General features: G+C 40.2%; 1 protein-coding gene and 1 long non-coding RNA gene across 2 annotated transcripts in view; both read left to right on the forward strand.

The window, feature by feature from the left end:
- Window positions 1-15,973, forward strand: part of LOC146001261 (uncharacterized) — a 52,240-nt gene extending 36,267 nt beyond the window's left edge. The window contains exon 2 of the long non-coding RNA XR_014443552.1: window positions 15,609-15,973. This is a non-coding gene — a long non-coding RNA (uncharacterized LOC146001261). The remainder of the gene's footprint in view (window positions 1-15,608) is intronic.
- An 894-nt stretch (window positions 15,974-16,867) lies between these two features.
- LOC146001262 (uncharacterized) lies at window positions 16,868-24,119 on the forward strand. Its single transcript, XM_083138565.1, has 3 exons — window positions 16,868-17,416; window positions 20,872-21,019; window positions 22,420-24,119. The coding sequence occupies exons 1-3, from the start codon at window positions 16,877-16,879 to the stop codon at window positions 23,658-23,660; spliced, it is 1,929 nt and encodes a 642-aa protein (XP_082994691.1). The 5' UTR covers window positions 16,868-16,876; the 3' UTR covers window positions 23,661-24,119.
- The last annotated feature ends 1,126 nt before the right edge of the window (window positions 24,120-25,245 follow it).

Below are 25,245 nucleotides of genomic sequence, written 5' to 3' on the forward strand. Positions count from 1 at the left end.
ATATTTTCAAGGCCTTGCAGTCGCTACACAAATTCTATTACGTGCTTTGTTTTCTTGCCAAGAAGTTCCTTTGTCCCCTTGTACACGATTCGAGTTTTGTTCTCGATTAAAATAGATAGCTTCTCGTCCGATAACATGTTAGCGTATCGATCTGGTAAAAATAAACTGTATTGTGCGTTGAGCAACAGGCGTACCTTGGGACCATACTGGGTAGAAACGATTGAACCGGAAGTTATCGTGTAGGATTTGTCGACTTCCAATTCCCGAATTTTTACATACTCAAATGACAAATTTAGCATTTGTTTTAATGCTTGGAGCTCACTTATTTTTTCGGTCGTCATATCAAAGAAAAATTTCAAAGTGTTAGAGAGAAATTTAATTGTTTTTCACGATGTGTGTTATTTATATATACCGAAGATTATATTTTTCACGATGTGTGTTATTTATATATCAAGTTTTTTTTTGACACGTATATATATTATTATTTTTTAACAGAGGAAGAAAGTTCGTGCTTCGGAAAACGCGAGGATGTGCGTAGTGATATCTTTCCTCTCCTGCATAGACTTGTACCAATCATCAGTATACTGTCTTCTTCCCTGCATCGCCTCGTACAGTTCCTCCGACCTATCGTCCAATTTTTGCCCTGCAGCCAAAAGCAGAATGTTGAGATCACCGCACCTCAGGCCGCTGATCTCCCGAAGAAGGTCCTTGAGAACCATTTCACAAGGGATGCGAAATTCCGGCATTGTTCTTGCTATGTTTACAAGTTTATTAACATCTCCGTTAACTACCTTTTTTGAATATTTTAGATAGTAGCTCGGGTGGCAAATTAGTTATGCAATCCATGTTGTTTTTTTACTGTATGTTATTTATATACCCCACCCCAATTTTTGTTTCGTGTTCATGGCGATGGTGGTACCCAGTGCGGCGACCCGTTCACCCAACGATGCGTCTCTGCTCACGAATCTTTCGAAAGCTGCGTGCTCTAACTTTCTGTCTGCTTCGTGACGAGCGTCCAGATCCGTCTGCGTGGTGTTGTAAGCAATGTCGTGATCTTTGCATGCGGCGTCCAACGGATTCACACCCTTGTCTCCTCTCTCCAATCTTTTCTCGAGTTTGGTACCCGGTCCGCAGTACTGGTAGCCAGGTAGATGCATCTCGAAAGGTAACTTGTTGATGATGTCGTTCACAAGCCCCTTTCCTTCGGCCACGTTCCAAAATTTCGGAGGCAGCGTGTTGATGATTTTGATCAGGTAACCTATGCCCTTGTCGTCGTTCACGATGAAGTTGGAAAGTTTCGTGCTGATCATGTCCACGATGCCAACCTTCTCGTTGTAGAAATTACGGTTACCTGCATTCTCTTCGCCGGCTATCACCAACAATCGATCCACGAGTTTCCTAACGTCGTCCACCCAAACAAATTCTTTGGGTAACGTGTTGTAGCGTTTGACGCCGCTGCCTGTTTTGACCTGGTTCCAAATCGGTTTGATGAGATTCCTGTACTTCTCGCCGCTGCTCGATTTCACCCTATTCTGCGAGGCGTCGTTGTTCTGGTACAAGGCATCCGTCATGATTAGAATTTCCTTGTAACTCTGGTAATCTTCGTCGGTGTAATCTTTCGGCTGCTTTTTGGCAACGAGTTCCCACAGTCCCACCGTACCCGGATACCTGTTCCAACTATCCTTGTCGCCTAAATTGACTTTAATGTCGTTGCCTTCGAAGGTCACCTTCGATTTCCCAATCTTCCACACCACACCGCCGCCTTCGCTGGTTTCCATACTGGGATACAATCCGAACACTTCATCCTTGTCGAATTTCCCCGTACTCAGGTAGTCTCGTGCCAAAGGTCCCAACTCAATTTTATCCGAAGACGAGGACGTGCTGCCTATGGCTCGACGTCGTGCCGGTGCATCCTTCAGTTCGAACGGCGTCGAAGGAATGCTTGAAATAGGCGTGGGTACAGCGTAACTTTTAGCTGCGAGCGGTACGAGTTCGTTGATCAAATTTTTATTTTGTTCCGTGACATTTTTAATTTCTTTACCTAGACCGCTGATGGCATCGATCACAGGTTGATCCTGACGTTTCTTCTCTTCGTAGAATCCGCGATTTTCGGATTTCCAACCTTTGAAGCGTTTTGCAAGGTAATCGCGAAGCTTGAGATTTTCGTCTTCGATTTTTCGTTTCGTCATGACGTTATTTATATATGTCGTTTCTCACAACGTTGCAACGTTTAGAAAGTCGTTGATTTTGTTTCTGTATTTTCCGTCGTTGGGTTTCCTCGTCATGTCGATCGTAGCGAATCCGAAATCGTCACCGTTCCAGCAAGTAGAGCAGCAGCCTTCCGAAAATTGATTGTAGTTCATGTCTCCGCCTACGTAGTCATCGTACGCATGCTTGAGGTTGGTGTGATCTTGACGAAACAAACATATGAAATTAGCGTTGTCGCGTACTAACTGTTTTGGAATTTTGGAAAACGTTTGAGCTAGGTAGAAGCAATCCATTCCTTTGTGACGACCTTGCGTGAAAAAGTTGCGAATTTCATTTTGATTTTCCAGGATGGCATCGTCGAACACAACAACTGAATTTTCACGACAATCGTCGAGTGGTTTTATTTCCGAGGCGAACGTTGCAATGTCCAGACCATCGTACAGTTTCATCAGTTGCTGGTATTTGGATTGCTCTAAACTTTTCGAGAACACGTACAGGTGCCTGTTCTTCCAATCTAACCAATTTGGTGCGAGGAGAAAATTGTCCACGAGCAGTGTCGTTTTTCCACACCCCGAAGGTCCTACGATCAGACAGCGGATGCTGTCGGGGAGCAATTCACCGTTTTTTTTCTTCCTTCCACTTTCCGAATCAGGTAGACGCTTTACCACGTTCCACGTACTCATAGAATCACTTCGTTTGAATCGATCCAACTTGTTTCCGGAAGTCCCAGCCATTTCACCAAAAGTTTGTTGCCTCTCTTGCGCAAAACTTTTTCGATAAGGTACGTGTCGGGGTATTTAGTTTTAGAGAGTTCCTCCTCGTAGAAGCGCCCCAATAAAATTTCACCGCCACTGTCTTTTATTATATACGTGTGACGGTTCCCGGGTAGAACTCGAACCACGGTAAAAAGTTCAGTGCTCCAGTTTCGTGTGAAACCCCTGTCAAACGTTCGCTTCAATTTACTAACCCTCACCTGTTCTCCAATTTTGTATTTAGCTTTTTTTTTGTCGTGGGCATGTACTTTGGACAGTAAACGCTAGAAATTAAACGTTGCTCGTCAGACCTGGTAACGTCAGCTGGCTTCATGCCTATCGTTGCGTGCCGTGTGTGATTATAGTCGTTAACAAGTTCCGGGAGAATAGTGACCCACTTGTAGCTTCCCTGAAGCGTGAAGCGTGACCACATGCGCGATTTCAGAGTGCGATTGAATCTTTCCACAATGCTGGCCTTGACGTCACTGAAGGTCGAGTAATGATGAACGTTGTGTTTCCGAATAAACTTTTGGAATACGGCATTGTAAAATTCCTTCCCCTTGTCCGTGTGCAGAAACCGAGGTCGTCTGCCGCCGCTTTCGCGAAAAATTGTCTTGAATGCTTCCGTGACGCACGTTCCTGTTTTCGCCTTCAAAGGTAGAGCCCATGCGAATTTCGAAAATGTGTCTATGACGGTGAGGAGGTACTTGTTGCCCTTGTTCAATTTATGCACGTTTTTTAACTTGCCGCTACTCATTTCGACGAGGTCGCTTTCCCAGAGGTCGTCGATTCCCTTGGTTACCACAGCCAAACGTTCGTAGTTGCGGCGTGCAGGTTTATGCAATTCTTGGACGATGGCTTGCCTAGACATTTTTTATTATTTTTAGAGATTACGTTTCAAAAGAAGCACAAGCGTGATGGGATTCAAAGAGGGTGGCACTTCACTCGCGTTTTGAATGATCAGCTTATCGCCGGCACTCACGTCGAAAACAGTAAGATCTTCGTCTTCGTGTATTTCATATATGTTGCGCGTTTCGTTCCAACGCGCCAGAGGAATATTTCCTGCTTTCTGGACACCACGATTCGATATCAAAGTCATGGTGGGAACGCTAGCTTTTCTGCCGTGAGACCAGTACGAAAATTCGTTTATCTGAATCGTGCCATCGAGGAGAAACTTATAGTACGGATGATAAGGATGTAGCATGTACAGTTTGTTACCTTCGACGAAGGTGGAGATTCTCTGTTGATTGGGAACGCTGTTGATTTCGATGGCTTGCAGAGAATGCAGTTTAGCGAATTTAGTATCGATGCTAACGAGGTTGCTGTGAAGCTGACCCAGTGTGTTTTGTACGGGCACCAAATGCTCGACTATGGTATCCGTTACGGTAGAAAATGACGGTTTGATTTTCACTTCCACGTTCAACTGCTTGTAGCTTTCGTTGAGTTCTTGCAACTTGGCACCGAAAGAAGCCAGCGTCGATTCCTGCGTTGATTCCAGCACTCCAACTTGATCTCTGATGTTGACGACAATGTTCTGAAGGTTCTCGATTTGATTCAATTTCGAGCTCTTCTCGGTAAGATCGTTCACGATGATTCGCATCTCTGTAAACTGCGTGTGAAGGTCGGCGACGCTCTGCGAAGTGGGCAGCGTCGACACCAGCGAAGCAAGTTCGTCTCGAATCTGTTCCACGTTCGCTGTTTCCGTTTCCAGTCGTTTCAGCATACGTGATATGTTCCTTTTCAAGGCGTGTAATTCTTTGGAGGTGGGGAGATTGGCCACTTTACTCTCGAGATCGCTCAATGAACTTTTGATGTCACTCGAATCGGATAGTGCCGTCACCGCCGTTTTCAATTTTTCCAAATCTTCACTTGAAGGCACGCTCGTTCGTAACGATTCCAAGTCACCCTGTATGTTGTCCAGTACGTGATGAAAATGAGCGAGATTGGATTCGACGTTCAAATTTTCTAAATATTGGATCTTCTGCTGAACCGTGCTCAACGTGTCTTGAATGCTCGTCAACGCTCTCGCTTCAGCGTGAATATTTTTAATTTCTTCGTTGATCAATTCCAAGGACGCCTGAAGCGTAGCGATGGTGGTTTGAATGTGTTCGAAATCTTGATAGGCCTCCAGTTGAATTTTTATGTTCGCGACGCTTTTACCGATGACCTGCAGTTCGTCCGACGATGGTAGGTTCGTCATTGTATCTTCCAAAGTCTGCAACTTGGATTTGATTTCTTCCAACGTACCGGTGAATTCTTCTTGTAATTTAGAAACAACAACCTGCAATCGTTCTATATCAATATCATTCACGACGGTTTGAAGTTCAGAGAAATTCTTTTCTATTGCGGAAGTTCGCTCTTCGATTTCGAGTTTCAATTTTTCCAAATCTTCATTTTTCGATTGAAATTGCTGTAATTTGGCCAAAACATTTTGAAGCGAATCCATGCTCAACTGTATATTTTGAATGTTGTCGTAAGAAGGTACGTCAACATAATTTTTTATCAGTGTTTTCAGTTCGGAATCGATTTTCAGAATGGGATCGAGACATTGCGTTTGGAGCGTAGCGATCTCAGACTCTAAACTTTTGTTTAAGGTCTCCTGCAAAGCGATCAAATCGGTCCTCAACTTCTTAACTCGAACGTCCAGCATGAGAATCTCTTCTGCATGGTCTACACGCTTGGTGTTGCCGAAAATATCGTTAGGCATTTTTGGTTAACGGTTATTTATAATAGGATAGACGATTCGTAATTCTACGAAGAGAGGAATAAGTTTGTCGTAGTCTCCGAGGAGTTCCACGTAAAGATAATCTCCTGCAGACACATCGTACGACATGTTAGAAAGTATCTTGTCGTGCTTGATTCGAAAAATGTTCTTGCCGGTAGAAATTTTGATTTCGCCTGCGTTCTCCGGATTTACGGTGATTTGAAGTTTCCCGTCGATCGGAATTTCATAGAAATGTAAATTGTTATTAAAAACATAAAACATCTTGCCCACATCGTTATTTATTTCCGTCCAAATGCTGTTGAGGTGAATGATTAACAAACCGTTGAGTTTAGATAACACGGAAGGTAAGAGGTTATTGAAATTTGGTGATGCAGTGTCCATGTTGCTTTGTTTGCGAAAACCAAAGAGATTCATTGTTCTTGTTAGTTATTTAACACATCGTGCTTTTTGCTATTCTTCAAAACATACAAAGGAAAAGAATGAAAGGGAGAGCCCTCGGGCGATGAAAAGTTGCAACCTGTTATTATGTTGTTAAGCCCGCTCCAAATCGAGGCTCATTAAATTCAACTCTTATTTTTCATCGCCCGAAGGCTCCCTCTTTCATTCTTTTCCTCCGTCTGCCATTCTTCTTCAAAAACACAGCGGACTTCATGACTATGGGGTTACGGTTAACACACGTCACATTTATCGCTTTTATTGTAGTGCCCCCACTCTCGCGTGTGGATTTGACAATCGAGAACGCGTAACTTGTTGTCTCTGCCATCCAATGCGACCTTGGTTACGCGCGTCGTGTACAAATCATGCAATTTACTTGCAATGCGATGATCGGTGCTAAGTTGCCTTTTACCATGAAAAAGGCATTCTTTGTAGTCTCGCATGCTAAATTTGCTGGTACTTATTTTTCCTACCCCCTTCGCCTTCTTGATCTCTTTTTCTTCTGTAATCTTTACACAGTACATTTTGGCACGAAGCCCCGCAAATTCCCTGCTGTAATTACCAGCCGCTTCATCTTTGAACTTTCCAATCGTCATTTTGTTTTCTGCCGAATGTAAGTGATGGCCTGATGGTAAGTTGCTAAAATCAAACAGATGCTTCATCTTAGTCAGATCATGTTCGAGGCTTGGTGTTTGGATTAGAAAAATGAAGCTATCCGTGTCAATGTAACATATTTGGATGTTATCTCCATAAAAAGGTTGAAACTGATCGTAGTACGATTGATACATGTGCAATTTTGATAGTTCAAGGACGGTGGCACCTATGGCAATCGGCTTGTTGAGCATCACTTGCTTCTTGTTCCTCTCAACAAATACTAGATTCTCGTCGAAAATAGTGAAGTTTTTGAAGTAGGGTGACGCGACGATCTTCTCAAATTTCTTTTCGTCCGTGACCAACGTTGCGTCGATGTAATTACGCACGTTCTCCATCGTCTTGCCGTAGATGGCGTTATTGAACAATTTGTACAGATCCTTGTCTGCAGGCGATGTCGATTGTGCTCTGCGGCGCGTGTTCTCGGCTATGTACGGTTCGAGCCACTTGCTCTGTCGGAACTTCAATCCTCTATGAACTTTCTTCAACTGCAAGCCGTGACTTATGTAAAATTGGAGGAGTCGGTAGTGCAGAACGTAATTCCGCTTGTTCTCCATGCTTAGTATGAGTTTTGGCTCCGATCCTCCAGGTGGCTTCTCCTTGGTGGGGGCCAGGGCCAATCCGTGATGTTTCTCGTGAAGCGTTTCGGGATAATCGAGATCCACTTCCAAGAAACAGCCCCATTCATTATCTTCGCTCCACTTGAGAAAATCTTCGCAGGAGAGTTCCTCTTCGGTCATCCACCCGTAGTCGCTGATGGGAAGACACTGGGACATGGAGTGGCCGTACAGGTTGTTGACATCCCAGTAGACAATGTAGGTGTTGGGCTTCGATGCATCGTAACCAGGCGTATGAGGATTGTTTGCCTGAGCATGGCGTCGGGGACATTGGACGATGCCACCCCGTATCGCACTCTCCATGAAAGCATACTGTTCCTTCTCTGCGATGAGGCCCAGTTCCATGTTGGTGTATTTCATCATCGATTCCCAAGTCAATCCCGGCGTGGTGAAGAAATACGCAGGATCCAACTTGTATATCGCGATGCATCTCTTACGAAACGATTCGAAAATATCCATCAGAAGTGTCACGTCCAATTTCAGATAAAGATCGTGATAATCGCGAAAAGTTTGGCAATTGAATGCCGTCCATACACTACGAGCGTGTTCGTAGTCCTCTTCGGAACAGACGTCCTCCGTGAGAGAAGAATAAAATACCTCCCGGGGTGGAAGTTCCGTCTCGTCAAATTTGTCGAAATTGTTGACGTACTCGTAGGGGTAGACACCCTTGCGACGCAACAGATTCAAATTCTCATCTCTCCCCGAAAAACATTTTTGCTTGGTGGCCACAAGATCTTCGTCGCCAAGTTGAGATGCAAGGCTTGCGAGGCTGGAGGACAGGAAATTGTAAGAGTCCAGGATTCGCACTTCCACGCTTCCTCCTTCTTGGAGAGGGATCCACACTCTCACCACAATATATTTCTCGCTCGTTCTCGGGATGATGCTGATTCGAGAAGTTATGTTGTGGAGCTCTTTGACGAAGAGATGTGTGTCGTACTTCTCCGTGTAGTGCAGAAACACGGCAACAAAATGCGACTCCTTAATTTTGAGATTGCACGAATTACAGATGGTGCTTAGAAATAATCCATTCTGGTGGTTATGGTGGACGACCTTGTAATTTTCGGCGGTGAAAGCCTGGTTACACTCCTCGCATCTTGTCGCCGCGTCATGTCTCTGTTGTTGTTCTGTTGTGAGAGCAGGTGGAGAAACGTAAGAGCCTTTCAGGCTGGGTGCAAGTTCTCTCGCGCATTCCGCTATCTTCTCAACAAAATGTTTTGCCGCATCAGGTCCGCAATACAAGATGACTTCATTCAATTTTTCTCCGTAGATGGAGAAACTGCAAGGCTCGTGGTGAAAAATTTGGGTCGTGCTTGAGGTAGAGGGATCAGGGTCGCAAGACGTCATGGGAACTTGGAAGCTTTCAAAGTCGGCATAAAGGACGACGGGATGGTGGAGAAGAGCCTGGTGTTTCTGAAATTTCATCTTGGTTCCGGGTTCCGGCATGACATCTTCAGGTTCTGCATTCACAGAGCCAAAACACTTGTGCTGTTCTCTCATCTTCTTACCCCCGCGAAAAATTCTCAAACACCGATCGCAAATTTCGATCTTATCGCGATTCTTGCTGATCTGCCTTCCTACTAATCCTGAGAAATTCCGTATCAAACTGTAACGGCCATCTACAAGCAAGAGTCGAATTACATTATTCTGCCTTCTCGCAGGTCTTAACACACGAATATTGCCCGAATCGTCAACCCCAAACACAGAAATATCGATATATTCTCCTTTTTCCTCCCTATAGTTTTTTAGAAATTGATTGATCTTATTCAGGGGCACAGGATAGGAAATTCCTCTCATCATATTCTCGTATCTTCCCTCGTATCCTCTGTAATTGGACAGACGTTGGGGGTGATTATTTGCTGGGTGTAATGCAGCGATGACAGACCATAAGAAACTCTTCTGATCATTACTTTGTATGTTCAACACTGCATTTTGCTTTTTTTGTTTTTTTGTTTTTTTTTGAGTGCTGCGTAATGGTTTGAAATTGCAGACTCGAAGTTCTAACATGTGGTTGTGACCGCAAAGACTCCATCCACTTCCTCTACCTTCAAACTCTTCTTGTTTTTGTGTCAGGTGCTCAAATAGCCGTGTCACTATCTCGTCAAGATTCTCGTTATTGTCATCGTGTAAGCTTTCACACCCTACGTAAAAAGCTGAAAGTGCTTGACTCGGACGAGACAACTTTCTCATACAGCAGGGTCAAGACGAGATGAATTTTAATTGCAACATTGACGAGGCAATCACGTAATTTATCGACTACCAGAGATTTCACATTGTTGAGGAAGATGCTCGAGTCACACTTTTCATCCCTTCCAGATTTATACGTTATGATACGTGCACTTTTATTCAAAGCACCCTCCTCATGCTCATCAATGCGAGGTTTCTTTGCCGGCGGGACTACGACATCATGATCCGGAAGACGACATTTTTTCAAATGCCTAGCAATATTAGGTTTAGAAATCAACTTTCCACAGTTGCGACATGCCACTTTCCCGCAAAGACCGGAGGGACCTGGTTGCGGTTCCATTTTTTCTCTCTGTTATTTATATATATATACAGAGAAATTTTTTGGGGGGGTTGTGGTGGTGGTAGTGGAAAGCGCACTGAAACAGAAGGAAAAAAAAGTTGAAAAATGCTAGATATTTTTTCCTTCCACATATATATTAGACGCGAACAGTATGTATGTATGTATGTATGTATGTATGTATGTATGTATGTATGTATGTGTGTGTGCACTGTTGTAGGAGGTTAAAAATATACGACATGTAAGTGTGTGTCAATTTTTTATGACTCCTCTGAATATGTGTGTGTCAGACGCAAAAACAAAAAAAATATTAATATATCATGAAAAAATAAAAACTTACCTTTCAACAGAGATAGAGAGAAAAACTTCAAAATAAAAACTTGTAGCTCACTAAAACTTCCACGATAATATATATGTATACTGCCAGATAAACAATTAAGAATACTGAACTGCCACGATTGACGTTCACCTTTCAAGAGAGATAGAGAGACTTCAAAATAAAACTTGTAGCTCACTAAAACTTCCACGATGATATATATGTATACTGCCAGACAAACAAATTAAAAAATACTGAACTGCCACGATTGACGTTCACTATGATAATGACGTACAAAAAAAACTGGTAGGTTATATAGGAACTCCTCTCCTTTTTCTCCTTCTCTCCTTCCTACTCCACGCGACTCTCTTTGGTGAAAACACAATGAGCGCTATAGTCAATGTCCTAGCAAATAAAAACCCTTGTTGACTGATTTACTCATGTTATATTTTTTTCAACAAAAGATTTTGTGATGCGCACAATATCCTGTGGGGGACAAATAACAATAAACGGGACGTTGATAGTTCCACCCATGTATGTATTGTCGATCATTTCCCCTCGGCCTCTATTCCACGCCCCGTCAGGGTGTGGTGTGTGAAACAAACGATTCCTAGTATAAAACTCAAAAAGCGGAAGATGCTGCTGTGTTTGCTTCCGCCACATCCCCCTCTGATTCTATTGTTATCGGGGATGTGATGGATTCTTCATTCAGAACCGTGGGAAAGCTGAAAAAAATAGAATCTCTTCGGGCGAAAGAGGATGCAAGGTGAATGGGTTCGGGGAGGGGTCGCTGTGGATAGTTTGGTCCGTGATGAAAATGTTACATTGGGCGACGAAACACAATTGCTCCACAGGGGACAGGAAAAATTCTACCGAGCGTCGCTATCCACGCGAACATTAGAAATTGCCTGAATGCCTTGGGGGGGGGGGGGGGCTTTGCATAGGATTATCGATTTTCGTTTTTAGAGAATAATTTATGTAAGATTCTAGCATCGAGAATAAACAATATTGATTAAATTTTGACAACATTCACAGTACAAATCTAAACTCGTGATAATTTCGTCGCCACCATGCACCCCCCCCGGCGAGGTTATAGGGGCCAGGTATCCTAAAAAACAACAATTATTATTTTGTTTGCTTGCGTCACAATACGGAAAATAATAAGAGGCATACGCACGCGCGCACGTATGTGTGTGGCACATCGTTCCCTCCCCGAGAGAGAGGTTTACGTAGGTCGCAATATATAAACATTTGGTCCCAGACTTGGAAAATTACGATAAAATACACTCATCTTTCAAAAATAAGAGAATAAGAGAATAAGAGAATGAGAGAATAAGAGAATGAGAAGATGAGAGCGCGCGCGTGTGTATATGCCACATCGTTCCCCCCCCCCCCGAGAGAGAGGTTTACGAAGATCACTATATATAAACATTTGGCCCCGTTGATTCCAGCACTCCAACTTCATCTCTAATGTTGACGACAATATTCTAAAGGTAGAGAGAATGAGAGAATGAGAGAATGAGAGATTGAGAGATTGAGAGAATAAGAGGATAAGAGAAGAGGTTTACGTAGGTCACGATATATAAACATTTGGTCCCAAACTTGGAAAATTACGATAAAGTGCACTCATCTTTCAAAAAATAAGAGAATGAGAGAATGAGAGAATGAGAGGAGAGGTTTACGTAGGTCACGATATATAAACATTTGGTCCCAGACTTGGAAAATTACGATAAGGTGCACTCATCTTTCAAAAAATAAGAAAATAAGAAAATAAAAAAATAAGAGGATAAGAGAAAGATGGGAGAATGAGAGGAGGATGAGAGGAAGATGAGAGAATAAAAAGAGAATGAGAAAGATGAGAAGGATGAGGGGGTGAGAGCTCATCTTTCGCTCATCACTGCCTTTTTGCGCCCGTGAAATATCGTCAGCGTAATAAATGAGGCGCGGAACGGGGAGAGAAAGTGAGTTTTTTAACTTTTTGCGGTCGTTTGGTCAAGAAATCAGAGTTGGCCTGGGAGTCACAAAAATACTCTACTCACATGGTATTTCATTCATTCCCTGGGACACCAATAAATCTATACTGGAGCGTAGCAATCCGTAACTAACGCCTCGTTCTGGGCCTTCTTTTGCAAATCTGCTAACTGGCCCGATATAACTGCTGACCCGTCATACAAGGTTTGAGCAATAATAAATTTATCCTCCAGTTTCTACTTATTGACAATTTTTACATGAACAAATAACCCGTCAGATATACAATCTGTACTCACATCAGTAAAACCAATAAACCTTATGAACAGATCTCAAGACAGTTGACAATTGAGACTTACTGTTAACATTAGATGGTTCGTCTAACATAATTGAAAGAAAGTCTGATTTTTCAGTTTATTTAAATTTTTTCACTCACGACATCACTAATTGCGTGTATTAGATCATTGCATTGCATGCTTTACAATGATGAAAATAGCACTCGGAAAAATTTTAATCCTGTGACGTCAGACAAACCCTGCAGTAAACATGGGAGCTGAAAAAAGTAAAGGCCTTTTATGACCAGACCTTCAAGCGGTCGTTGGGTGTCTTCTTTGCAGGTAGAGAGATTCGCACATTTTCTGCGATGACCTGGGCCAACGAACACCATTGCCTTCAATAGGAAACGTAGTGCGAGTGTTGGCTCTCGTTCCGATGCGCTAAACTTAGCGAATCTCTTTCGTATTTCTAGCCGTTTCATGGTGTTGCTCGGCTTATTTCGCACAAATATGACAATATTCTGACTTATTTTTTTACTTCTCTAAAATATTTAAAATGCAGTATTTTTGTTATTTTGCTTAGTCATCGCCGCATCTGCCGATGACCGTTCAGCCTGTACACTGGCAGCATGAGCCTCAATGGAAACTGAAAATGCCACGTTTCCACATGCTTCGTCAGCAATACAATGGGCAAATTAAGAATTGATGACACTATAATTTCTTTACTCGCATGGTTTTAGAGCGGGATTGCAATGTTTGACCAGGGACCTTTGACTAACGCTCGGGAACCACCCATGATCGGTGCTTCTCCGATTGGAGTGGCCACACCAAGGAGCCTTTGGTTTGATTCCCGGTGGAGATCCTTGCACAGTGGTTTGGATCTTTAAAACTGTAGGTCTAGTCCTAATTAACCTGTCTAAGCATCAATTGGATTAACAATGAACTTTGCCGAGCTGCAATGTAGCTGATCGAGTATTATCAATATCTGCACCAACCTTCACTATTCGCATATTTAGGGAAGGTAAGATGATAATACACTTACTATCTATCCCGTATCTCCTCGATAGCATGATGGTAACGATCTCGCCTTATAATGGATCCCGTGTTCGATTCTGGTTCGGAGTACAGGGGTTAGGATCCCAATTTAGATAGGTTCAGTCCCGATTAGCCTATCTGAGCATAAGATTAAAAACTTTAACTGACTATTATATATTCACCCCACCTGAATGTCTGCCTACTTGAAATCGTGGTATCCGTGAGCATAAAAGTGATAACAAGATGAAAGTGGAAACCTTGTTAGCCTCAAAAAGGAAAGAAGAAAAAGATTCACGCGCAATCCCACTCTACCATACCAGAACTGTTTTGCATAAACAGTCAAGAAACATTTCAGTTGAATGGCTCAATTGCCGTTATGATGAATTATGGAACCGGTGTTGATATCTCCATGCACTTCAAGCCTGGTAGATTTTACAACCACCATAAGGACACGGCGTAGGAAGTAGGAAGACTGACTATTTTCAGCTGTCTGTTCTCTTAGTCAGGTAACCAGTTTTATCGCAGTAACAGACAGCTGGTGTGATGGGAACAAGAGTTGCCAATAGGACGAGAATCGAATCCGATACTTCTTGATTACAAAGCTACGATCTCATATCATGACGTTAGTCAAAAAACAAAATGTTCACTTTTAAGATAAGAGATAAAGGGAGTTAGCAAGAGAGCACGCAGGATTTTTTCTCAGGGGGGAGGGGCAGAGTCATATAAACTTTTATTATCTTGATTATTATTATTATTAATTTATTACTATTATTATTATTACATTACTATTACTAATACTTATGCTTTTTAATGTTACATAAATTTGTAACTTCCACATTCTGTAGCCTATATCTATACACAATTTGCATAACTGTATACTTAACATTAATTCATGTATGACAGAAAGCTGTTTCTTTGTAGTTGGATACTCAGTGTAAAATAGACTGTGAGCTTAAATGTAACCTTATTTCTAATAATAATAATTGTTGCTGTAACTTACGGCCTGTTAGTCACAGAAAACAATACTTTTTGTTATAAAATATTTATACAATTTCACCATTCGCATTGCATTTCCGCTTTCCAAAAAACTCAAACGGGGGGCAAGTGCCCCCCTGGCTTCGCCCCTGCGGCGCCCATGGAAGTTAGTACTTTTAAGATCGAGGTTCAAAAATTGAAGACTAAAATTGGTAAACGCTGTAAGTGGCATAATAATTCAAACACCCTTTTCCACGTTAAACTGTGCAATGTGCCATGCTTTATAATGTGGTAAACGTGTAATGTGGCTGTTAGCCCTGTAAGTATGTAGTTCAAATGGCGTGTAAAGAGGCACGATGCGATTTCCCAACACTTTCGCTTTTGGCACTTACAACGTTTACTACTTTTAGTCCTCAATTGGTTATTCTTTATGGAGGAGAAGGCATGTGCTTTCTACTTTCTCAATTCATTCCTTTTAGGAACTATTAGGATTACACATTTAGAAAAGGAAGAACATTCAGATAAAAATATACTATAATTACACAACTTGACTTCCCCAATGAACTAGTGGTAACGCAGTCGTCTGGTAATTAAGGGGTCCCTGATTCGATCCCGATTGAAGCACAGTGTACAGTGGTTAGGATCACACTTGAAACTGCATGTCCAGTCCCGATTAGCCTATCTGGATATAAAGTGGGCTTTAAGGGAATAAAAGTACACGAATTACGGATAAGAATAATTCTATGAACACACAAGCAAACACAAGGACACTGGATCACACACACACACACACACACACACACATTCATGCACACACAAACATCCATACATACCCTGCTTCTAACTTATTCTTGTTTGAAATTTTAAGTTAAATTTGAACCAGTTTTCAAAGTACCTCCATCGGAATTCACTCACAGGACTCCCTTTTGCAAGGGTTGATCAACCAAACACAATTCACTGACCCCAGAACACAGATTTTTTTTTTAATATTATTATGAAATTTTGATATTTTCCTTCATAATAGCAGAGTTTAGTATTTTTTTAAACAAACATCTATAACCTTGTGAATTAAAGCAAATGTCACTGGACAATACACACTCACAATAACTTCAAATAATTTTGTGTTTCAGATTCTCGCCGTCGTTCTTGCAGTGGCGCTGTGCCAAGCCGTTGAAGAAGGGTTGGAAACAGCTGAACAGCGCTATTACGGATACGGGAATCGTTATCATGGATACGGACACTACCCTGGGTATGGACAATACCCATACAATCGCGGATACAATGGTGGATACTATCCAAACTACGGATACAACGGATATTATGGCTAATGGTTATTTTTGATGAGACCATGGACTTACGAACTAATTTTCAGTGTGTGTGTGTTTTACAATTTTTATCGTCTTTGGCAATGGCCAGCAAATATCCTGAACTCAGCTTAAGACACTTCTGTACAAAATATGCTGCATAGTTTTACAAATAAAATGTGTATAAATGATGCGTCTAATATAATTTACATTTCAATCAATAATTATATTTTATAAATTATGTCTGAGGATTGTTATATATATATATATATATATATATATATATATATATATGTATGTATGTATAAGCAATGGGAGACAGAAATAGAAAGAAAGTTAAATGAGTATGTAGAGAGAGAGAGAGAGAGAGAAAGATTGACAAAAAATATTAAATATTATATACATATATACATAGATAAATTTACGTATATGTATATAAATGTATATCAATATTTCTCTCTCTCTTCCACTGTTTGTTCACCTCTTTCTTCTTTATCACTCTTTCTATCTCTCTCTTTCTTTCGTCTCCTTTCTCTATCTCTCTGCCTCTTTCTACAAATTCACTTACCATTCTCTTTATTTCTGTCTTCCGTTGCTTCTATATCTACTCTCATCCTCTTCACCTCTCTTTTCAATCTCTTTCTCTCTCATTTTCTGCCTAGCTCTTCATCACACTTTTTTATTAATTTCTCTGACTGATTTCTACTCTAGTGCACATAAGTCTGAAAACTCCTCATGTAGGTGGGTAAGAGGGTGGGCAAAGAACATTTTAAGGTGGGCACGAGCCCACATTAGCCCATCTAGTAGCGGCGCCCCTGCACGTATCCTTGGACTATATTTTAGAGACTTTTTAACAAAAGAACACACATTTGTTTCCTCGTTCTTTTCTTTATGTTTCTTCTGAAACATTGATTTGTTGACGCTCGTTGGAATGGTATTGCGTGTATAACAAGACAGCATTGCATAACAGTAATATAACAAATGAACAATTTAATAATGAATACTCGTCTTGCAAAAGTCGCGTTGCCTCACGCCATCGAATCAATATGTAAAGTGCCGTCGACGTTTGAAACAAGTCCAGCTTAGTTTGGAACATGGCGTCTTTCTGTATAGCATATGTTCTCCTACTTCTCCCGCTATCTGGTGCGGTGGTGTCGACCAAACTGAAAGACGTGCTTGACCTATCACAGGATGTGACGGACGAGATCGAAACAGCCTGGAAGCTCATGGAATGGGACCCTCACCGGGCACCAGCTTGGGAGGAGGACTTGGATTTCCTGGTGCTGGATGTCATCAATGTCTTGCTGGAGCAGATGGAAGAGGTGATGGACAAGCACAGGGATGGTGATACGGATCTTCTGGAGCGACTCACCGTCGATGTGGCGAAGGACACGCCTCTGGAGGACACTCTGAGGAAGATGGCGAGTGACATCGACAACATCGAGTCCATATTCATCTCATTCTTCAGGCTCATTCGCCAGTTGCAGCTGGAGAGGGGGAGGGTGATGCATTTTGTCGACGACTACATCACGCACAACAACCATGCCATAAGGAATTTGCTGGAGAACATCCACGACAAGGTTTCGCCTGGAGAAGGGGATGGGCTGTTGCTGGAACTGAGCCGAATCATGGAGGTAAGCTGCTACAATGTGTAATCTATCTCAGTATTAACTTATTACTACGTAGTATGTAACAGCGTCAAATATATGCAATGTTGCAGTGGCACATTGGCTTACCATCTCACTGCCACACAAGAGACCTGGGCTCGAATAACGTGGTGCGTGTTCTCAAATGGGGAATTTTTCAGACTATGTCCGTGCATAAGGCGGCTCTGGGGTTCACCCATCCTCTAGGGGTTAACATGATCACATCACAATGGCCGAGCTCATGATTGTGTGAAGCCCCTTCCTCCACATCCGCCTATGAACCTCCATGGTTTCTTGCACTGTGCAGTGTGTGTGTGTGTGTGTGTGTGTGAAAGAGAGAATGACGCGGTAGCTTAATCGGAGGACGTCTGACTGCCACATGGGAGAACCAGGTCAGTAATTCCAGGTAGGAATTTTCCTGCAATGGCCGTGTATGAAGCAGCTCTGGGGTTCGCTCTGCTTCCAATAAAATGTATACCTGCATACCTTGAGGGTAAAAGTAAACTTCGTACTCAATGAGGAATATGAAACCGATCAGACGTTAATATACGAGTCCTTTGACTAATACTAAAGTAACAATAAACCTTAATAATAGTGACATTATTTTCGACCATTCGAAAATGCCCAAATTTATTTAATTTAATTAGGGTCTCCAAAATGGCGTAGTGTAACGACGTTGCTTTCTAATCAACGGATCACGAGTTCAATTTACAGTGGTTCATATTCCATTTGAACTGTAGGTCCCGTCCCGATTAGCCTATCTCATCACTGAACTTGAAACGACTCTCGTTCATCGTAGAAACTTGTATATGTTTTTCTGACCATGATTCTCAGCTTATTAAGGTAAACGTAATTGAAGACAAGCGAAATCATAAACCACGCGCAAAATTCAGATTTGTTAGACCCACAAACAATGATAAGAACATTTCAAAATTCAGAAACGCGCTAAAATCAGAAACATGGGATTTTATAAACAATATGGCTGTACACGTAAACGAGAAATTCGAAAAATTTCTTCATACTGTAAGATACCATTTTAATAAATGTTTTCCCATTAAAAAAGCACGAGTTCACAACAAAACCAATTGCCTATAGATAACCAAGGAAATTAAAAATCTTAGCAAATTAAAACGATCATTGCATAAACAGAGTAAATATGCAAACAGCCCTACCCTTAAAGATCATTACAAACAGTTCAACAAAAAATACAAGAAAACATTAAAACATTGCAAACAGTTGTATGTAGATAAAAAGGTGAATAATTCAGAAAACAAAACTGCAGAACTATGGAAAATAGTTAATCATATAAGAGGTAAATAAACGAACACGAATTAAGATATCATATTAGAAGCAGGTAATGCAATAGAGACAGATCCACAACAAATAGCTAATACTTCTAATAATTATTTTGTTAATGTAGCACTTAACTTGCAACGTAGCATCAGCGTAACGGACCCATACAAAGAAAAGTTAAATAACGTTAGAAGATCTTTCACGCATTCTTTTTATATGACCCCTACTACAGACGAAGAAATTTCCAACATAATTCGCAATATGAAAAACAAAAAGTCAACAGGGCTAGATTCAATGCCGATTAACGTGATGAAAGAGATTTGCACATACATTAACGAGCCTTTGGTTAAATTAATTAACGAGTGTATGAAAAATGGCAGCTTTCCGGACTGTCTAAAAATATCAAAAGTAATACCCGTATAGAAGAAAGAAAATAAAACAAAAATAGAAAACTACAGACCAATTTCCTTATTGTCATTTTTTCAAAAATTTTCGAAAAATTTATTTATAATAGGATAATAAAGTATGCAGAAGATAAAAAGATACTCATAAAGCAACAAAATGGGTTTGTGAAATCGAAAACAACAAAAAATACCATTTTTCATGTAATTGATAATATTCTTTCCGCCATAAACAAAATGTATTCTGTTGTTGGAATTTTTTGTGATTTATCAAAAGCGTTTGACTGTGTGAATCATCACATACTACTAGAGAAATTAAAATACTACGGAATCCGCGGTCCATCAAACAAATTAATAGAATCCTATTTATCTAATAGAAAACAGAGTGTTGCATTAAATAGCTTATCCAATAATGGGACGCAAACAACATATTACTCCGAATTGAAAGATGTGGTTATTGGAATCCCACAAGGATCGATACTAGGGCCCCTATTGTTTTTATTGTTCATAAATGACCTTCCAGCAAATGTTGAAACCGCCCAAGTTACTCTTTCCGCTGATGATACTACGGCTTTAGTAGATTCTGTTAACGATGTAACTTTAATTCAAAAAACGGAAAAAGCTCTTACTGAACTACAAAGCTGGTTTTCAGCAAACAAACTTTCTATGAACAACGAAAAACTAATATAATAAAATTTGGTGTATCTAGAGCCAAAAACCCTTCTCTTAAGCAAGATAATTTCACAGTAGGGCATGCCGTTATAACAGCTACTAACAATACAAATTTCTTGGAATATTTATAGACGAGTGTATAAACTGGAAAGTTCACATAGATCATTTATGCAAGAGGCTAAACACCGTATGTTACCAATTAAGAACTTTAAAAAATAGTTTCAATACGATGTGTATGCTAAATATCTATTGAGGTATGGTATCCAATTTTGGGGGAACTCGCTCAATCGCAGAGAATTTTTAAAATTCAAAGAAGAGCATTGCGTATTTTGGCAAATGCACACAAAACTGATACATGTAAACCTCTTTTTTTAAAAAAATCCGTATATTAACACTTCCAAGTTTGTACATACTTGAAACACTTACTTTCATACACGAAACAAAATCGAACTATCCAAAGAACATAGGCACTCACAATTACAATACCAGACAAAAAGATAACTTCCACATTCCCAAAGTGCGGCTAACTGCATACCAGACAGGACCTTTTTACTCAGGCATCCAGTTATACAATATGTTACCAAAATGTTACAAAAATTTTGAAAGAACCATAATCTTTAAAAGTAAAGTGAAAAAATTGTTATTGGAATACACGTTATATTCAGTTCAAGAATTTCAGGAACTAAATAACTTTATAAAATAAATTTAGATTGTATACACTATATAATATGTACTTATACAGCACTAGTTCACTTCAAGAAATAATTTGTCATTGTATGTTTTACTACTATATTATGTTATATTATTATAAAAAAAATTCTGCCAAATTGATGTATAGATATATATTATGTGCGATGTCAACATGTATTTTGTAATGTACATGCACCAATGCCCCTCAGGGGTACTTTCGGTGTGAAAATTGCTCAATAAACTCAATAAACTTATCGATAAATTACCTCTTTGCAGAGATAAGTACAGGGAAAATATATATTTATCAAATATATACATTCTGAACAGTTAGTACTCTAAGCAAATATCAAATTCCACGGAAATCATTCAGTTTCTTCTTGTTTTCAGGAATCTCCAGGGACCATGTGCCATTTTAAAAGTTCAAAATCAGAGATTCTGGGTCAATTGGCTACAAGTTTGATTTTGGTTGATCTCAAAGGATATCTTCTTCTGCAGGCGTCTTCGATTCTGAAGAATGTCAGAAGACCTGTCATGAGTAAGTGACTTAGTGGCTCAAGAGGGGACTGAGGGGTGCGCACCACCTTTTCAGCCAGTTCATCCCATCTCCCAACAAACAAAAGAGAAACTAGTAATAAAACGACCAATTACATCAAATCTGTGACGAAGTGGTTAGCACGGAGCGCTACGATGGCAGAGGTCCCGGGTTCGAATCCCAGTCTGGGCATGGGTTTTTGTGAATTTCCATTCATCAATTTCATCATATAATCACACTCATCTTCGCGAATAGTCAAAAGTGACAGAAAAGCGAAGTAAAATAAACCAAATCAATCAATCAATATCAAATATTCATGTTCATAAGATATGTATGACCTTACATATTTTTACCCGATACCACTTTCGCCTCCCAGCTCACTTTCCCCTCATAATATTATTGACAAAATGGTAATCTGTGGCCAGCCTGTGATTTTAAAATTTTCCAGTAAGCGATCAGGTATCTACTTTGAGGCATTGGGGCAATATAAATTATACATATAGTTTCCCCTCCAAAAGTCAAAAATTACCAACCAGGTGGGGGATGCAAAATCAGAGAGGAATTCTCCCTCATTCCTCTTCAAATATCACCCTGACTAGGATCAATACTGCATTGGCAGTATTTTATTTAGTTGCTTAATGTTCTGGTAAATAATGTATCAATTGGTTGTTTACGGCTGGAGATGATATTAACTAATATTTCTATAAAAATAAATGGAAGCTTAAAAATAAGAGTACTGATAATATGTAGGTGAGAGTTAGTCTAAATACTAAATAAAAAAAGCTAAGACAGTTTAAATCTGCGCATTTCCCACGCGTAGAAAGAAGAAAAACAATGTTAAGGAATCATACCGAGAAACTTACATGAATCCTTATCCGTTTTTTTTTGTCCAGCTGTATATGTTCGAGTAGATTCTCTGAGGGAGCACATAGTTGTCCAAATCCCATTTTAAACTGTAAGTTCAGTTCAGTTTGTATATTTGAGCCCAGAGCGGAATATCAAGAAACATCACAACTTTCGGTAGTACACAGCTCTGTTCAATCAATGAGATCATTGCTAGCAGCTATGAAACACTGCTTATATTTTCATTAACGTTAGGAAATAAGACAATTACAAACCCTGTCATTTTTTCTGTCTTGGTAAATCTTCAGGACCAAAAACAGACCTGTGAAGTTTTTGTCTCCAACGAAGTAATTACTTGGAATAATTTAGAAACTCGCGTAGTTGCTTAACATTTTAGAAAATCTTAAGAATAATTAACAATTCCTGAAACAATGAGGTTAAAGAAAAGTATTGAAAATTTCTACAAATCTGAATGTAATGATCAGATTAAGAAATTTTGTTTTTGAAGAATTTTATAACTTAATTTAAAATTTGTACATGATAGTTTCATTTCGTTTTAGTCCAGTATGATATGGAAACTGCACACCAGTTCGAGAGCATGTTCAGAGCATACAAGTCTGAAAAACTAGCAACTATGTCCACCACTCTGAAGGAAGTCAGCGACGAGTTCTGGATGTGCGACCCTAAAGAACAATTGGAAGGAGAGACTTATATATCCATCAAGAACGTTGTCTCGGGTATCATATTGTACCGGCAGAGTCTAAAGCCGTCTGATGACTGTTTAGGAGAGGATGGGTGTAGAAGCGTTCAGCAACATTCCTGCAAAGAAGACGATGATAAACTCTGTACGAAACAGCGACCATGCGAAGGAGATGTTCGTGAATGTACTGAAGTGTCCACGATAATCACGGCTTGCATACCGAATTCAAAGACTGAAACTTCAAGGTATCACTGGGTTAAGAATGGAGAAGTTACTTCTGCAAGCTGTCCTGGTGAGGCAATCGTTGTGAAGCCGTTAATGCCAGCAATGGAAGGAAGATGTGAAGTTTGCTTCTGCATTTGCGAAGAACCAGAAACGACAGGAACAGAAAGGTACTTTAGCCTTCGGGAAGTCTCCGCTGATATAGAGCAAGGGAATATTGTCACTGGAATACGTTTTGTGAGCATGAACGGGATAATTTACTTGCAGATACAAGAGGGGACAGCTTTGGCTCATGGTGAAGTGGACGCAACCACAGTATCTTGGAAACCGGTTGAGGTCATCCAGTTGACAGACCCAGAGGTGAAACTGGGTGAGGATTACCACAAGGTCACGTGGGATAAGAGGCAGATAAGCCTTGATGATATACAATCTGAGAAGGACGCCGTACTTGTTGGGGTCAGGCTACGATTAGTTGGAAAGAACCTGAAACTGGAATGCTTGGTATCCCCCATCGACATCAACACTGGTGAACTCATCCGAGATAAGAATACAACTTGGATGACAGGTCGCGAAGTAGCAGGTTCTTCAATCGATATAAGAGACGCTAAAACGTCAATATCGTCGCCAGAACCTTCATACCCTGATTCGGGACCAGGAGACTTCATTCACTTTACCAGCTCTGCACTTTATGAAGAAGGGGGTCAGACAACTATACCTTTGATTGATACACAGCCTGTGACACCAAACCCAGCAACATGGCTCTCTGGTGTAGGTATTTTCCACAAAGCTGCAAAAGGATATGGCGGATACATAGCAATTAAAGTTTTCACATACAATTTTTCGTATAAAGTAGAAAGCTTTACTAAGACTTCAAATTGAATAAAGTTAAAGCATGTCCAATAACATCACTTTTATTTGGACAAAGGTACTCAACATTTGTTTCACACTAAGATATCTGACATATGAATTCACAAACGCAGCCGACCTAAATTAAATCTCCAAGCCATATAGTTTTCAAGATTATAAAGTATAGTCACTTATGTTAACACATACATCCTTATAGGTTTATTATTTGTTAGAAAATTATTCCATAATGTGAAAAATGCCCAGACAGTCACGATACATGCATCGACACAGAATGATGGACATTATTTTTTATCGCCTCTTTAAACCGTATCGTGAATGTGATGTATTGACATAAATTTGTTTGTTGTTCGTGAATATTTCATTAGTAAAAACACTTTGCAAAAGGTAATAGTAAATGCTCTTATGTAGTAAAAATCTAAAATTGCACGTTGAAATATAATTGTATCTCTAGTTGAAAGATAATGTTATGTGTTTTAAACTTCAATAAACTATTTTAATAAACTCTGTACTTATCCCTAATAATCACATTTTTTTATTAGTAAATGTTCCTAAAATCCATGGTATTTTCATCATATTTGTTACAGTGATAAAGGATGAATATATCGTAGGAATATAAATTTAGCATTAAAACTATATTTAATAACCAAGAGCAAATTTACATGTAGAGTTTCTAAACAAGCTTCAACATACACACACACACACACACACACATACTTATATAAATATATTAGTATGTAATCTGTTACATTGAATTTTCCATGGTCATGTTAACATAGGGCTACTTGAAACTCACTTTGTGGTGTATATTATGCCACGTTAGGTGTACATTAGATTTTTATTATTTTTAGCTGATTGCGAGAGTTTCAATCGATGAAAAGATTCAGATAACCTATAGATCTATTTTATCCCTCCTTCAGTGTGCCCACATACATTATCACCTGCTTTCTTATTCATTTCCTTGGTTCCTCCCATACCTCACCTCGCGGTTAACCTAATAGTGTACATGTAACTAGTTTCATTTGTGGGCCTCCCCGATGGCGCAGTGGTAACGTCGTCGCCTTATAATCAAGGGGTCACGGGTTCGATATCCGGTGGAGGCACATGGCACAGTGGTTCGGATCCGACTTTAAACCATAGTTCAGTCCCGATTAGCCTTACTGTGCATAAAGTGGACTTAAAACACCAACTCAAACCAAGTTTCATTTGTCTACGCATAATCATTTTTGCAAACTCTTTTAGTATACAACTTGACAGACAGTACTTCGATAACAAACACGAGAAAACTGATTCCGCTACCTACAAGAAGCAGGAAGAATATGCTTCTAAAGTAAGATAATGACAAGACTACACTAGTACCATCGTCGTCTAATGAACGTTTCAAAATATTATCTTTTACAAGTTTCCCAAATATTAAATCTTTCCTCCACTTCTCACGCAGCCCAGCATCCAGTATCGTGAATATAAGAAAGTTTATTTTAGGCAGAAATGGTGAACCTCTTCTGAAAAAAATCGAGATTTGATGAACGATCGCTGGCTGATCGACAATGTCCACCAGGCATCGACCCTTGTCGAACAAATGCAAGTCCACAATGTAATT

This window comes from Lepisma saccharinum, chromosome 17 (assembly GCF_977018435.1).
Source record: "Lepisma saccharinum chromosome 17, izLepSacc3.1, whole genome shotgun sequence".
NCBI classification, from domain to species: Eukaryota; Metazoa; Arthropoda; class Insecta; order Zygentoma; family Lepismatidae; genus Lepisma; species Lepisma saccharinum.

Bases quoted from the DNA above. Each gene is read 5' to 3' on its own strand.
- LOC146001262 (XM_083138565.1), top strand. From the start codon at position 16,877: ATGGCGTCTTTCTGTATAGCATATGTTCTCCTACTTCTCCCGCTATCT. The intron at 17,417-20,871 runs GTAAGCTGCTAC...TCTTGTTTTCAG, and splicing joins AACTGAGCCGAATCATGGAG to GAATCTCCAGGGACCATGTG. The intron at 21,020-22,419 runs GTAAGTGACTTA...ATTTCGTTTTAG, and splicing joins TGTCAGAAGACCTGTCATGA to TCCAGTATGATATGGAAACT.